Source organism: Stegastes partitus, unplaced genomic scaffold (genome assembly GCF_000690725.1).
Source record: "Stegastes partitus isolate 25-593 unplaced genomic scaffold, Stegastes_partitus-1.0.2 Scaffold139, whole genome shotgun sequence".
Taxonomy (NCBI): domain Eukaryota; kingdom Metazoa; phylum Chordata; class Actinopteri; family Pomacentridae; genus Stegastes; species Stegastes partitus.
In genome coordinates, this window is record NW_007577870.1 from 181,627 (window position 1) to 198,775 (window position 17,149).

General features: G+C 41.9%; 1 protein-coding gene across 1 annotated transcript in view; it reads left to right on the forward strand.

The window, feature by feature from the left end:
- The window catches only part of rab11fip5a (RAB11 family interacting protein 5a (class I)), a 40,732-nt gene extending 24,721 nt beyond the window's left edge, over positions 1–16,011 (forward strand). The window contains exons 3-6 of the mRNA XM_008278954.1: positions 661–1,225; positions 5,297–7,405; positions 10,380–10,524; positions 12,281–16,011. Coding sequence (XP_008277176.1) covers positions 661–1,225; positions 5,297–7,405; positions 10,380–10,524; positions 12,281–12,538 — 3,077 coding nt within the window. The 3' untranslated portion in view covers positions 12,539–16,011. The remainder of the gene's footprint in view (positions 1–660; positions 1,226–5,296; positions 7,406–10,379; positions 10,525–12,280) is intronic.
- The last annotated feature ends 1,138 nt before the right edge of the window (positions 16,012–17,149 follow it).

A 17,149-nucleotide genomic window follows, 5' to 3' on the forward strand; every position in this document is an offset into this window, starting at 1 on the left:
AAAAGTCCATAAATGCATCTGTGGCACCATTTGATTTTGAATATTCAGTTAATATGAAGACACATTGATGCAAACAAAATACTGCAGCAATTATTACACTTTTACTTTGTCCGTGGTATCTCTCTTGTCAGTAAAACTGTAGCAGATTTTCTTTGTTTGAAGGTAAAACCTGTTGAAAAGCGAGCCGATAACGTGCCCTGAAAGAGTCATTGAACTGTTGGTGAAAACGCTACACGTGGATGAGCCGTATCTTGACAGCCGTGCAGACTTTATGGAGGCGTTCGCCCCCCTGAGAGCCGTCCACGGTGTTAAATCACCTGACTGGAGAGCAGCATTAAAGCCAAGTCGCACTGTCAAGCACTGAGCAACAGTTCTCATTATTCTGGAAAAGATTGAGCAATCACAGAGAGCTAAATTACTCCATTTCCATTCGCTCTTACGGCCGTGTCTGCCGGAGACACCGATCAGTCCCTGTCGTGAAAAACATTGTCAGTCAAAGCCATTCGGAGGTTTTATCACCTGATTAAACTGCCTGCAAATTTAATTTAGTGAAGCCCCTGATTGCTTCTGTTTAGTTTTTTTCCCGCTCACTTCTCTCTGTTTTCCTCTTGATTTCTTTTTCATGTCCTCTTCTTGCTTCGTTTTTTCTTTTTCTTGCAGAGCACACAGCCAACACGTCGCCCAAGTCGTCGTCTCTCAAATGTGAGTTCGGTGATGAGGCCGGTGAGATCACCATCGCAGTGCCTCAGCCCACTGTTTGCGTTAACGGAAGCCATGAATACGACGTCCAGCCGCTGGACCCAGGCTCAGGAAAACCTGCGGGTTCTTTAGGCTTGGGACTGTTGCAGAAGTCTTTGCCTCTGTCCATGTCTCTGCAGAACCTCAGCCCGCGGCCCTCCACGGACCTCCCCATAGGCCTGGCGGGAGACGGGCGCCGCTGGTCTTTCGACAAACCCGGCGAGGAGGAGAAAGCTGCCATAGCGGCGGCGCTGGAGAAAAGCGGCCCGATGCTGGCCGAAGACGAAGACGAGCGTTCGGGAGAGGCGGCTTCCGCGGTGGAGCTGGAGATTCAGGGGAAAAAGCAGAGGAGGAACTTGCTCTCCCACGGGAGGAGTGAGTCTGCGGGGAAAGCTCAGTCCAAGGATGAGTCTGAACAGGCCCCCGCCGCCGCCGAGGAGAAACACAAGGGATGGTTCGGATCAAAGGACTCGCACAGCAAACTCAGGTGAGACGCACACCGTTGATCACGCGGGAGACTAATCACACGCCGACGGCTTCGTTTGAATACAATTTGAATGGGGAAGGTCAAACGTGTGCAGGAGCCTGCTGAGAGTTGGTATCGGCGCTGTTTAGATTCCCCGTATCATTAGTCACAGACTCGGGCGTCTAATTGCATCCGACCCGCACGCTTTTGTTTTGTTTTGGAACAAATAATGGCATGAAAGAATGTTTTTGAAGTGTAGGTTGGGGCCGCATGAGAGTTTATCTTTTATATTAAGACACATCAATGCAGACAAAGTACTACTACAGTATTATTACAATCTGACTGTATTTATATCCCTTCAGCACAAAAATGTCAGAAAATTATGCAGATTTTTTAGTTTTGAAAGTAAAATTGTTTTAGGAAAAAAATGCAAATGCAAAATTGGGCTTTTCTGAATATCAAAACAATGATTATTTAGGGAAGTGTATCTGCATTGACAAGAAAAAATGATGTTAAAGAAGCTGAAAAAGAGGATTGTAACTTTTCTCACACTGACAAAAACCTCCAAAACAGTCCTTTGCTTCAGATCTGGCTTTGTACGTGTCACACAGAGCTTTGTGCTGCAGATTTAAATAGTCAAACAAATCACCCATGTTGCCTCGTGTGGTGCAGGAAACACAGCCGACAGATCTGTTCTGTAGCTGCGATTTCCACACAGCTGATTTTTCTCCAGTTCTTGCTCATTTTGCTGCACATATGTGGAGCCGACACGTCAACAAACTCCATCTCTTGTACAAAAAAAATAAATAAATAAAGAAGTCAAGAAATAAGTGGATCTAAGAACCCGTAAATCAAAGTAAGTTATGTTCTCGTTTGTAAATTAGTGACGGAAAATGAGAATTTTGCAGTTTTCTTTTTGTATCAAGCAGCAAAAAGAAAAAAAAAAAAAAACTTGACTGCTATTTTTTCTTACTTTGCTTTGCACTTCCTGCAATGTGACTATTGCACATGCTCAGTTTGCATCTCTGGTACTGAAACAGTATGTTATGCAGCCCTAGTGTAGGTTTTGGTAGCAGAGTTTGAGCAGAATGCAATTGTGTCTTAAATTATTGACACTTTAGGATTTCACCTGTTGGAGAAAATGTCAGACTAACCCACTAAAAAAAAAAAAAGTTAAATCTCTTTTTGAGATAATGTAGTTGTATTAGAAATGTAAATAGGGCAGTTTGTTTTTTTTTAGAGTGAGCTACATGCTGTTCTTTTCTTTGCCTTATTTTTAAATAACAACCGTTCATCAGTTTGCCCTGTTCTTCTGTTCATATCTAAAGCAGGTTGCCAGATAAAGCCACTGAGCACAGGTTTTTGGCGCAGGCACGGAGGCGCTACCAAACCTGGCAACCTCCTAATTTCCCCTAAAACTAAAAATTGCCTTCTTACGTGTCTGTTTGTATACATATCAAACAAACAAGTTGGGTGGGTATATTTTTGAATTCAGGACAGAGCCAAGCTAACTGTTTCCACAAAGCTAATCACCTCCTGGCTTCAGATAATTAACAGACATGAGAGCACTGTTGAAGTTTTTAAGGGAGGATGAGCTTATTTCCAATAAAACTCGAACAATTCCTTTGGAGGATAGTGTTTACATTACATAATACCAGAATCCTTAGCCTACAGTGGGAGTAAACGCTTGGAACTTACCCATTTTACAAGAGGATTACATTTGTTTAGCTCCTGTGCAGCAGCATCACATCCAGAAGTTGCTTCCGGCTCTGTTCGCGTCCCTCCTGGTCTCAGTCTCTGGTTACAGCAGGTATCTGCAATGCAGATGGAGGAGGGGAGCCGCTCGTGTGAAATCAGCTCCGTCAAACCCGAAGCCTCGTGCGCGTCGTAACACGGTTCAGCAATAATGTCGATTTCATTGCACGGATAACGACGTGAGCTGAGGAAACACCACTGTTCTCTTCCAGGTTGTGTGTTTGCTTTGTGTGAGTATTTGTATTGTGTGTGTGTGTGTGTGTGTGTGTGTGTGTGTGGGCAGGAGAGAAGAAAGCTCCATCTAATTTTATTTCCACTTCTAACACAAGCACATGGTTAAGTGGGTAATTTATTTTTGAGGTGTCACCTGCTGCACTGTACTTCCTCCTGCACTGCTCCCTGTGGTGGTGAATTACTCCTCAGCCTGATGTATAATTAATCTTAGATTCAGGTCTCCAAAAAAAATCCCTTAAACAACAACTTTTAATTTTTAGTTTTTAGGCAATTTACTCAACCAAGATATGAAAAAGAAAGGAGTCAGGGTCATTATATTTTCATACTCGGAGTGTAAACAAAACGTTGGACTGATAAGCACCTGCTGATTGCAGCGAGGTCAGCTATTCTGGACCATAGTACACACAATGCCTTTGTGCCAGCTCGGTAACTATACGTTCTCGCGGCCTACACACACCCACATGCTTTTAGAAACGTGGGGGAAAAGTGCCAAGTTGGCGCCGGTAGCACAAAGTAATCACTACGCTCAGCTGCATCAACTTTTCTTGCAAAATATTATACGGTGGGCTATGAACACACAGACGTCGAAGTTTTAGAGGCACGGTGGTTTGGAAGACGTGAAAACATGCGTGTTGTGTTTTCCAGTAAATCCAGGGCCTCGTCCACACTCACATGAATAGTTTCTCAACAGTCAGGCCTCTCATCCACAATGAGATGCACATTTGTAAAAAGTACAGATTTTTAAAAACTCCAGGTTTTGTTAATCTGTGCGGACGTGTAAAATGGAGGGTTTGGATTTTGTGTACCAGTCATTTCATTTCCAGTCATTGCTCAGCCATCTCTGGTTTGTGTAATTTTTTTATTGCATTAAATATAGATATTGATAAAGATATTTGTAAAAATGTAACGTTATGTCTGAAATACTTTCCCAGATAAAACATGTTTAAGTAATTGCCCTTTGACCCACTTTCAGCACGTTTTTACTTACGCTGAAATTTGAGGCAGATTAAACAATAATATCTCAGGAACTCTTAAAGATGATAGCCTGAAATTTCTCCTGTTATTTCTCATCATGTCAATGATTCAGAATCTGAAATATTGGACATATAGATCAAATAGTCTCTGATTAAGGGTGAGTTGAAATATTTAAAAAAAAAACAGTTGAAGCCGTCATAGAAAGTCCCATCTTTGAGCACAAAATAACAAAAAGCTGATAATGCAGAAGTCAAATAGTGAATGTAGTTGCATGGCACAATAATACAAAGAAAAAAATATATAGAATACTTTCTCACATGCAATACTTGGTCACAAAAATGAAAAGAAAATAATTTTTATTTAGCTTTTATTACCAATTGAGCAGGTGTGACACAGAGGCAAAAATATTGCATGAAAGCCCGACCCGAATAGAGCAGAGTTCTGGAATTTAAGTGTGGTTGTCAGAAATTTCTCTTTTCTTTTTTTCTCTGCTCTTATATACGTTTGTGTCCACATGTGTTTTTCTTTTATGTGTGTGGGACACCGGATGGAAAGTAGCCTTGCGCTAAATCCGGCGTATTTACTGTAGCCTGAGATTGTATGTTCATTAATACGCACTGTCCCGTCTAAATAAACAAACAAATAAATACATAAATATAAAAAAGAAAAATGGAGAAAATCCTGTACCTGATATATCAGCCTTAAAAAAATACCGTTTTACTGCCTTTAAATCTGCAAAAACTATCATTATTTACAGATATTTGCAGTTATTTTTACAGGAACGTTAAGCCTCCTAACAGACTTTTTCTGGCACCCTTGCTGCCAGATTTGTATTTAAAATATTTTTTTTACAGTGTATAAGTGTCCAAAAATTCAGAGTCTGCAGCGTTAAGAGTGTTTCAGGACAATTAATCAACATTTAAGAGAGATGGTGAGCAACAAATGTGCCCAGGGTTGATAAAAATAGCATTTCAAGCATGTAAACGATGTGTAATAATGTAAAAACAGCAGTCCGTCAAAAGGTATGTTCAAGGTATGATCTGAGACAGAAAATGCTTCTACAGGCTTTAATTAATCTGTGTGGACAATCCTGACTAATCGTGAGGACTGTGTTCCTTCCTTTCACAGCCTGGTGGTCTCACCTAAACTAGAGCCCAGCACTGACCCTCACCCACCTCCTCTTCCTCCCACTCACCTCCCCTCGGGTCCCCCTGTAGAGGCTGCCTCCTCTCTGCACCACACTAACCCCTTCTGCCCCTCACAGCCCTCGCCGCCTCCCATCTCCCCCTGCAACCCTTTCTTCTCTCTCCTGCAGCACAACCCTTTCTACGAGGACATGCTAACCACTCCGCAGCTCAAACCTCCGCTGCCTCCTCTTCCCTTTCTTTCCAGCTCCCGGCCCCCCATAGCTCAGCTCTTTCCGAGGAACCCCGACCCGACCGCAGGCGACCCCGTCACTGCCGCAAACAGCCAAGCGATGGCTAAAGTCAGGGAAAGACCCCTTCCTCCAGCTCCCACGGAGGGCAAGAAACCTCTAGTCAAGAAGTCGTCCAACCCTTTTATGTCTGTGGAGGAGCTGGGACTGAATTCAGAGTGGGACGAATCCTTTGAAGCGTTTGCAGCTGGCAGGCTGCAGTCTCCCGAGGATCTCACCACAGAGTGCAAAACACAGCAAAACACAGCCAGTGACCATCCGCTGGAACGCTGCAATAATAAAGGAGCATTACTGCCCGTAATAAATCAAAACTCCAACGTGAACGACGCGCCGCACCACCAGGATTGGACGAGTGATTTATTCGAAGCGCATAAATTGACCAGCCAGGTGAAGAGCGCGCATCACCTTGACGCTTTCCCACAATTCCTCGAAACAATCCCAGAGCACAGAAGCATTGAAACTGCTTTAAATACTTCCACTAACTCTCTCGCTCGCACCGAAACTAAACAAGACGCCACTAATGATTTAGCCGACACTAACATGCATCAAAGCCCCTCGTCTGCTCAGATCAGCAGCAGCTCTCCGGATCCCACTTCCTCGGGTCTCGGCAGTTCAGCAGAAGACGACTTCCTCTCGTGTCTCTCCTCTCATTCTGACAAATTCTCCGCATCCTCTTCCTCGGAGGAAGCTGAAAGCAACATCCTGGGCTTTGAGAAATCCTGCGAGTCAGCTGTGGCGAAAAATGAAAGACCCGAAGACGACGCCGCTGACAGGTCGAATGATCTGACTTTAGTTGATAATGCTCAGAAGACTGTTGAGAAGGCAGATCTAAGCGGTTCTGAGGGGTCTTCGGCACCACGATCCTCAGAGATTTCACATCCGCCGCCTGAGGAGACAGAAACCGAAGCCGCAGAAACTCAGACGCTAAACACTTCTGATGTTTCGTACCCTGATCTTTTGCCGAAACTCTCCGAAACACGACCGAAATCCGATGAAAGTAGAGAAGATGTGGCTTTTGCTGAGGATTCCAGCCCCGATGTGGCAGATGATGAACTCTCCTCTACACCACCCCCGTTATACACCACAACCTCCTCCCCTGGCGCCAAGCAGCAGGATTCACCATTTTTTAGCGATTTCCTGAACATCAGCGACATCGCCAACGCTTCTAGCCAAGACATCACTCTGACGTCTGACCAGGGCTCCAGCAGCCTCCTCCAGAGCCTGTACGTCAGCACCGACTCGCAGGGTTACCAAACCTGCGAGTCTCGACCGGCCTCCAAAGAACCGAAAGAGACGCTTCACTCTGCGAGCTCGACGCTCTGCGGTGAGCCGATTAAAACTTCAGGCCTGGTAGATTCCACAAATGAATCACTTAACGGAGAAACCAACCGAACCGAGGAGGCGTCTCTTCAGCCGAGCTTCACGATAGGAGAAGACTTCGATCCAAAGAAGCTCAGCGAAGGCGGTGTGGAAAACAAACGTGACGTGTTAGGTGACCCTAAATGCCCTACGCTGCACCGCTCCCACTCTGAGGGCACACTAGCGCCCGTCTTTAACCAACTCCTCCTGCCCTCTTTCGGCAGCGACCCGGGTGCGATACCAAAGTCCTCCTCCTCCTCTCTGATCTCTGCTCCCTCTCTAACTCCTGAAAGCTCCCCTGTAGCGCTCTCTATCCTCCCTCCCTTTGCTTCTGCGAGGTCGCCGCCGCCGCCAACGCTGGCCGACGGGCCAATGCCACAGGAGGCCGAGCAGCAGCAGCAGCAGCAGCAGCAGCAGCAGCAGGCAGCCAATCAGCAGCACAGGTGAGGTTGCACGTGCTCGGTGAGGAAAAAGGAAGCACTTTTTTTCCCCCCCTGAGACATCTTCTGTCCTGTCGCCTCTTCGGTCTCCTCCTGCCGCTCATGCTTCCGCCTGCTTTTTGTTCTGTGGGGGTTTCTCCTCTGCGGTGTGACCCTCTCTTCCTTCAACACTTTGTGGAAACGATGCCGACTGGTGCTAACAGGACTCTTCTGCAGGTGTCTTGTGTGTGTCCTGGCTGTGGGAAACAAAGCCTCGGGCCAATTAGCAGCTATTATTCTGCCCCCGATCCCCTCCACACACACATCCTCCCACCCAGCAAACACACACACACACACACACACACACCTCCCCCTCTCTCACGCAACCGTTTGCCAAAATCTCAACCAGAAACCTGGTTTTTCCACGAGACAGAAAAGGTGTTGTTTTGTCGCCGAGGGCATTTCCTTTTCACCTCAGGGTAATGACACATTTTAAACATGTTTGATTGCACCAATGCATGCACTAGGGTCTCCTGGGGGGTTAAGATCATTTCAATTTCAATTTTCACCAGTGTTTCTTCTAATGAGGGTTCTTACACCTGCACAGCCTCCTTCGGTCGTGAAGTGAAGACATGTTTAATGTGTGGTGTCGTCCTGGAGGTCCACAGGACAGTTTCTTTATCTGAACCTGCAACCTACAGGAAAGATATGCGTGACTGCAGCGAGCCTTGTAAGATTTCCTCATAAATGTAGGCCACTGACACAGGAAATTCTCTTTCCTGTGTTATTGTCGAGCTTTTGTCTCAGGTCTGGCCGCAACAGAGCAGCTTTGTGGCTGTTTATTAGCTGACTGACTCGCATGAAAGGTCATTTGATCAAACAGTGAGACACTCATTCAGCAAGTCTGTGTGGAAAACAGGTTTTTTAAATGTTGCGCCTCTAATCAAAGCAAGATTTTCAGTATGGAAATTTCCTTTTTGACACGTGACCGCTGTAAAATACACTTTTGAGATCTCAGTGTGGACATTATGACTCCTTCAATTCCTGTTTCATTTGAAGCACAGTTAAACCTGAAGGGAAGGAAAACTCTATTTCGCCAGAAAAATGCGATTTTGAAGAATTTTAGGCTAATTTTGTAAACTTAAAATTTAAAAAAAAAGGAAATTATTGTAACAAATTTTTTTTTATTTATTTTTTTTTTGCCATCCTCTGTTGCAGTAACATTTTCTCTGTATTTCTTATCCTTTTTAATCACGCTAAAACTCATCAGATTCGTCTAGTGATCCCCGAAGGCAATAAAAATGCTTGTTGTTTGGTGGTTAACTGTAGGTGATGCATTTTGTAAGTAAAATGTAAATGCTAATAATCTCTGATATTCAGTAACTTTAAAACTAAACTTTCTAGTTTACTGCAAAACTTACACTAAGACACTGGTGACTACAGCTGCCAGTATTTAACTGTACTTTAATGGTGTTACTGTTGTAACTTACTGAACAGTTAATAACTAGTTGATCACAGTAATCTGCAGTAAAATGAGGTTTATTGTTTAATATTGCAACTAGACTTTCATATAGTATACCATATTTACCATACTTTTCTTCTTGAATTGCAGACAAACACAATAAGTAACTCTGTGTTTTTACTCTTTATGATTTAACATTTAAAAATGCAGTGAAACAAGGACAAAAGACGAGGCAAGTTGCATTATAATGGATTGGGAACATTTATTTAAAAGCAGCAATGTGGAACAAATTAAGATTATAAATATATTTTAGTAATCAAGGAAAATGTTTTAACTTCATGTAAAAACAGGAAACAATCTCAGGGCGTCAGTGTGAAGTTAGCAATTATATTCTTAGAGGTCTAAATAAACTCTAAATAGGTTTTGAACATTTTTGTCAGTTCAAACGTCTGTTTAACAGCAGCTTGCTATTAAAGATGGTTCTTGTTTTTGACTCAAAATAAAAAGCATCACATTTTACAGTTTTTAGCTGTATTTTGAATAAAAGATAGAACAATACCTGTTAGAACTTTTTAGCAATCATTTATTACAGCGTATTTAAACAGATTAATCTTAACCTTGGACACAGAAGTCTGTGACAAAATGTTTAGAGTTCATGCTTATGTCACCAGCGTTTTCAGGAGCTTTCGACCATATCTCACAGCTTTTCTTGCTCCGTTTTGATCTCCTGACTAAAATATAAATATTATATATAAGCAGTGACTTCCAGTGTGACCTGAACAGGCTCTGTTTGCTCAAGAAGGTAATGAAATGTGGTAACAAATCCATAAAAATCTCTGAAAGTGAGTCTTGATTTAGTTTAAAAAAAATAAATCATTTATTTTTTATTGGGTTTAATTTTAGGAACAGAAACATATTAGGACAATACCACTTGGCAAAGGGAGGACCATCTCACAACAAAATTATGCACAAATCTATAAGTTCACCTACATACATATATATATATAAATAAACAACAATAATAAGTATTAGTACAAATTTAGATGGTTTTAAAAATGGGCTAATAGCAGCTTTGCTCTTATATATCAATTCTTGATCAGATCTAAAAAATATACTTTTAAACATTGCTAGTGTTTTGAGTTTTTTTTTAAATCAGATATTAAAACATACATATTCCACATTAACTACAAAAAATCTTGAGTTTTACCTCTAGCTACGCTCACATCCCTCGTTTTTTCTATTTTAAATAAGGACAGAGGAAGCAAAAGTCTAAATCAAGTTAATTGAATTCCTCTCCATCAGTTTCACTTTATCTGAAATGCAGACAGGATTGACCAAAATGTACTTTACTGAAATGTAATTGGCTTTTGTTTTTAGCCTGAAATGTCAAAAAACTCAGGGACCTCCAGCATGACATGACAGATTTTATATCACTGAGAGTCCTCTGTGTGAAGCCAGACAGCTGGACAGGTGTTGTGTGAAGTGTAACACCTGACAGTGTGTGCTGTGTGTACCTGTGGTTGTCGTCCCGTGCAGCCCCCACCCAGTGAAGCCCCTGACCACTGCCATGCAGACGGAGGAGAAGCGGTCAGTGCTGGCCACCGGCCTGGAGAAGCTCAAGTCCACCATCCACCCGGGGAGGAGCAGCCAGCTCAGCGAGCACGAGACAGAGAGAAAGAAGGTACATTTTGATAGTACTGTGTAATACTACAAAGGCTGGCAGCGCTCCTAAAGGCTGGTTTCCACCCAAGAATAGACCTCAGAGAAGAAGAATGACACTGCAATACTGCCCTGCAGAGGCAAACAACAACAGCAGTGTGTGTGTGTGTGTGTGTGTGTGTGTGTGTGTGTGTGTGTGCAGTTTATGGGTTAATGACCACAACTTGTGTTAAATTTGTGTTAGATTTTACACTTTTTGTTCATACTACTGCTGCTTTTTGAGTTCTGAAAGCACATAGTAATGATGATAACTTTGTGACTTTATATAAGACAAGATGAGAGATAAGATAAAACTTGATTAATCCTGAAGGAAATTCTTGTGCCAGGACTTAGTAAAGTTTTATCTTGTCTTATCTTACATAAACTCATGAGTAAACGATTCAAGGCCTTTATTGGTCACAAACATAATTATACGTATACAGTCGTGACTCGATAATCCAACCCATAACAATCCTCCGACAGGTTTTTAGGAAAAACAGATGGAACCCATAAAAAAACAGCCTTAACATAGCGACAGCCTTGGATTCTGATTCCGACATGACATCTTATATCACCAATCAGGATAACAGCGTATTATCTGACTAAACAATCCCACAGATTGGCTACGTTCACACTGCAGGACTTGATGCTCAATTCAGATTTTTTTGTGAGTTCGTTCACATTTCCAATTAAACACGACTTGTATGTGATCTGCTGTGTGAACTTCATACGACCCAAAAGTGTCCCGCATGCGCAGAAGAGGACACGACGACGTCACACGCAGTGAGCGTGCTCAGTGTTTACGGAAGTAAACATGGATGGTAGCGGTGGAGCATATCTGCCACTCACCCACCGCCGATGGTGGAGGCAGAACTGTGACCGCTAACTAAACTGGCATCAGCAGCCAAAGTACTGCCTTTGCGTTCTGGACACTTCCACCACATTGGAGCGCACCGAGTGGAAGTGGCCAGAACGTGCACAAGCGCACTTGTCAATTAGGCGTGAAATCCAGCGATGCGTAGTGTTCTAACAATACACTAGTTATTATAACAACTATAAACAATGAATATTAACAACAAATGACCCCTCAAACATCAAGCCCTCCTTGTATCTCGACCTCCGTCTGGACAATCCGACAGCCCTGCTAAGAAGGTTTTACATTTAGTGTCGGATTATTGAGTCACGACTGTACAGTGAAATGTATTATTTACCTGTTCCAGACTGAAACAATAATAGGAAGAAGAAGGAGAAGAATAAGAATAAAGAATGACAAAGAAAGGCGAAAAGTAACCAGTTGGATAGTCAAGTTGTAAAGTTACCATCGTTATTGTACAACATACAACAAATGGGCAGCAATGACAGAATAAGTAAAGAGGTAATTAAAAAGTGAAATGTAATTACTAATAGAAGCTAATATGAGCAACAACCAACAGTATTTTTATGATCTTTAAAAAAAACAAAACAACAAAAAAAACATACCTTCATAATGTGCTGCTTTTAATTTAAGTTAATGTATTTCAGTCAGGTTTGATTTCAGGCAGATGATGCTGTAATTAATGAAAGAGTAATGAGATTTAGTTGTTGACTAAATGACTGTAATTGATTGCAGCCTCATTCAGCTTATATCCAGTTCATCAGTCAGTGTGTTTACTGTTCTCTTGCATCAAATAGAAATGCTCTAAAAGGACATCAGATTGTTGTTATTCCTTTCATTTACCTTTGCTTCTGTTCACCTCCAGTCGCTGACGGAGGGGGCGGGCTCGTACTACCACCTGACCCACAGCGAACTGGTGGCCCTGCTGGTGCAGCGCGAGGCCGAGCTGGAGAGGCAGAAGGCCGAGTATGACCGTCAGAAACTGTTGCTGGCCAAGCGGGAGGTGGAGCTGAGGAGGCTGAAGCCGCAGGTCAGAGATCTGGAGGACTACATTGACACGCTGCTGGTGCGCATCATGGAGCAGAAGCCCACCCTCCTGCAAGTGCGCTCCAAGTTCAAGTGACGACGTCGGGGGGTTCCAAGGGTTTGCAGTTCAGTCCGCATCTGTTCACTCTTAACCTCCACAACAGCTCTTTAGTCTTTTCACTGCTATGCTGTCCTTTTTGATACAAATATTTAGGCACTGAGAGATGTCGAGGCGACGTTTTTTCCGGCCGGCATGCTTTACTGTACTGAAACACGTCGAGAAAAGGTTCGGGTTCCGAGTGGGTTTTGAATGTAGCGCGTCCTCAGGTTGTTTTCAGGTTCACAAAGCCAGGTGGCGGGTTTCACGACCCAGATGCTTCCATTTTTTGGGATCCTGATTGTAGAAACATTGACTCCTCCTTTTCACCTCACCTGTCACTTCTGTCACCGTGTCACAAAAGAGAGAAAACTGTCGGGTTTCAGTCCACAACGGCGGGTGTTCACCAGCGCTACAGCTTTGTAGTGAGAGGAACGATGATGACCCACTCTGGTGGTTCTGCATGTGTTCGTCCATGAACTACAGGGTTTAGAACGATTTCCCTCAACTGTAGGTTTCAGTGAAAGAGGCTGCTCAAGATAAGAATCCATGGCAGTGATCATTCTGTTGCCTTTTTTATGTCTTAGCAATGCAGTTATTACTTTATGGTTAATAGATTATTCATAGACTGGCAACCTGTCCAGGACGTACTGCGCTTTTCATCCAAGTGTCAGCTGGGATGAACTCCAGCCGCCCACAGCCCTCCTCAGGAGAAGGCTGCTGATGGATGGAGATGAATCGCTAAGTCTAGAAAATGTCAGAAAATAGTGATAAATGTCACAGTTTCCTTTAAGTAACATCTTCAGATTCCCTCTTTGTCCAACGACAAGTTCAAACCCCCAAAATATTGAATTTAATGTACATGACAAAGGAAAGCAACAAATATTTAAATTTGAGAAGCTGGAAAACGTCAAAGTTTGGCATCATTGTTTGAAAATAACAGATTCTCAAAACAGTTAATTTCCTATTAGCTCACTAATTGATAAGCTGACTAATTTTTTGGCTCTGTTATGTTGGCTTTGGTATTTAAAACACAGAGGAGCCATCAAATTAGTCTCACATAGCCAGACGAAGGTCCACAGTGCTGTTTCATCGATGGAGAATGGAATGACCATTCTGCTATGGAGGGAAAAAACACACCTGTACCTCTTTAAACCAACCGCAGCTGTTTGGGGCAAAGCTAAGCCCGGGATGCAGTGATGGTGCCCCTGCAAAATAATAACAAGGGGAGTAGTTTTGGTGGAACATTTTTATGCAGGGACACAAACACTGTCATTAAAATGGCTAATTCCTGCCTTATTTGATAACCCAGATCATTAAAACTTACCATTTTAAGGGTGTAGGTTGCTGCTTGAAGGCTTTTCCTGTAATTTCCTGTAAAATCGCTCACCAGTTACCAGTGTTTTGGGCCAATCTAAGCCCAGGATGCAATGAATGTTGCCCCTGCAAAATAATGACGACGGGAATTGTTTTGCCACATTTGCATGCATTTAAATTGGTAATTCACTGAATAAACCAAGCAGCGCTGTGTTATTTGATCATCCAAATCAGGTCATTTTCAGGCTGTAGGTGGCTGTTTAGTTTTTTTGTGTTTTTCCTGTAGTAAAGAGAATTTTAAAAATGGTGACATGCAGATAGCGGAGTAGGAGGATACAGGTGTGTGGAAATGGCAAAAATTTTCCCCAAAGTCGACATCTGGTGAAGCCACGCTTACCACGACTGTGATATACATCAGTCAATATCATAACAAAGGCAATAAAGTGTTCCCTGTACAGGATTTAAAGTTTTAATTCTCTGCAAGTTGAGGCATTTCGCCAAAGATTATCCAAAATCTCTGGAGAAATGGGAGTAAGGAACTTTAAGTGAAATTGGAAAATTAACAGAATTCATGTCAGGTACACACAAAACCTAGTTCATGTGTAAAACGTGCAGAACCACCGGTGTGCTTCTTTACTTTTTCCAGATGACATACGTGCTCTTTTTGGATTGACACCCCACAAACGTTCCCTGACGATTAACGACCGAGTGCTCCGACTAGTTTTTGAAACTACAAACCAAATGAGCTGTGTGAGAGTTGAGCTTCGTCACGTGCACAACACTGGGAACCGATTGTAGCTTCTGAATGTTCAAAAGTGTTCTTAGCCAGCAAGCGAATGGTTTTACTTTCAACGCACGATAAGTGCTGTTTATCTTTTGCTTGTTCCTTCCTTTTTCCCTCCTCCTCCTCCTCTTCTTTCTGTTCCACGGGCATGTCTTGAAATTTACCCATAATGCTCAGCCACATAAGCTAACTTGATTCTCGTAGGGGTCACGGTGTTATCAGGTGAAGACAGTATCACTCAGTATCCAGTCAGTATCAAGATCAGCCATCACAGCTTCTCTGATCTCATGCTTCTGCCTTCCCACATGTGCGTTATCGCCACGGCGTTGAGAAGATGCCTGCGACATGCTGGTACTCGACTTCCCTCCTTTCAGTGTCCGTGTGTCACATCTGCTTCTACACGAGCACGCATAATCGCTTCTACTGCTTTCAGGTGTTACAAAGGGATATATACCGCATTTTACAGCATATATGCCGTATTGAAATGCCAAATGCTGCCTTATTTTTGTTCCGTTCATTGAGAATCTCGCACTTCATTTTACTTGTCGGGGCTCGGGGGGCAGGTCTTGAAAACAAAAAAGAGAAAAGCCATCTGTTCACTGAAAGTTTTTTTTTTTCTTCTTCTTTTTTTATTCTTCTAAAGCTTTGTTATGATATTGTTTAGGTCACTGCACAAAAATAAATTGTATGCATACCAATAGAAACTGAGTAGTTACAGTGATTTCCTGTGAAATGCCAAAAAAATAAAAAACTTAAAAAAAAAAAAATCTAAATAAAAAAAAACAAAAAACACAAAGCCTTGAAACTTAATCTATGGAGCAGATTGATACACCATAAAGTATTCTGATATGATGCCACTTTTAACAGCATTTGTGGATGTTCTTGCACTACTTAATCGTCAGAAGAAAACTCTACTGTACCCGTCTGTCTGATCTCGGTATAGTTAGATGTACTTTACACCGTACTGCACTTTCTAATCGCTCTGTGATTTAAGCACTCGGCCTATTTTTGACACCACAACGATGATTAGCCAGTGAGCTCAAAGCATACAAAAACACATCTAAAAAACATCTCGTCATCTCGGTTCTGCTGTGCGATCGCAATATCAAGTGCATAGATGACTGTAGAGACATTTTAAATGTGACTCGGCACTTTCCGCAGTGCAAGAAATAAACATCCTCGTTCATGTCTTCCATTTTACAAAGTTCTTATTTAAGTTTAAACTGATTGTATTTTGTCCTCGATTGTGTAGCTGGTGGAATGTGCTTAAAGGTAGTATGTGAGATTGGAACGTTTACAATCCGTGATGCAATTCTGTTTCACAAATTTTGTATATTTAATAAAGAATATTTTGTGTTTCTTGCTCACCGTATGTTTGGTGGTGATTCTTTCTTTGTTTGCAGCGAGATGTCCTGTTTGCATTCGAGGTTGGTTTCCGATAACGTCCAACTTTCATTTCTTATTTTTTTCCACAAAGCATTCAGGCCATCATTAAACCAACTACTTGTGTTTGTTCTTCTTTTTTCTTCTGCTTGTTAAAGTTATTTGCTGCATTTTTACACTATAAAGCAGGACATGGACAGATTTAATAAAATATGGGGGTTATGTTTTGTAACCCACATATAGCTCTGTTGAAAAACATGTAAGGAGCCATTATTTCTGTCTGATAATATCACAAATACATTCAATTATACAAAAAAAAAAAAACATATCTTGTTACTCAATAATTGGATTTAGGTACCTATATGAAGGATGTAGATAATTTTGTAATTTACATAATTTTGTAGAGTTTTAATTGTAATATTTAAAGTATTTGGGTAAATTCCCATCATAAACAATACTGTAGAGTCTTAACCTTTATGTTCCATATAATTAACTTGACAATAGTGTTGAACTCAGTATTTATCGAGTGAATCTTTTCCTTTGTTAGACAGAGCTGTTGCTGACGATGACTGGCCTCACTAATGCTGTGATTACACCTTTTCTGCTTCGTCTTCATCAGTTCTTTAGTGAGGAAGTTCAAACCAGCTGGTATATTGTGACTGGAGAACATATACTGAGCTTGTGAGCACTTTGTGTATGGCTAAGCATGCTAAATAAAATATAAACCTCTTCTTCATATAACTTCTTGGTAAAGAAGTAGCACAAACTTCATTATAGGACACACTGAGGTAGTGAGTTCAGCCTCCACAATACTGACAATAATTTAACATTTTATATACCGAGTTTGATTCCTAAATTGTGTTTTCTGTCAGTTTTGTTTTCCACCATGAAGGTTTAAAATGCTGTTTCACAAACCCAGGACTAATATTCCACTGCATTCTTTATATACAGACATTTCTTTTTTCTTTCTTTTTTTTTTTTTGTACAAAGCTGTACTGTTTGTTAATCACATATATAATGACAGGACTAATGGTCACATGCTTAAGTTAAGTCTAAAACTACTGGAATCTGCCTCTAAACATCCCACAATGTGCACTAAAAGGTTTTAATCGTATGTTAATCTTACA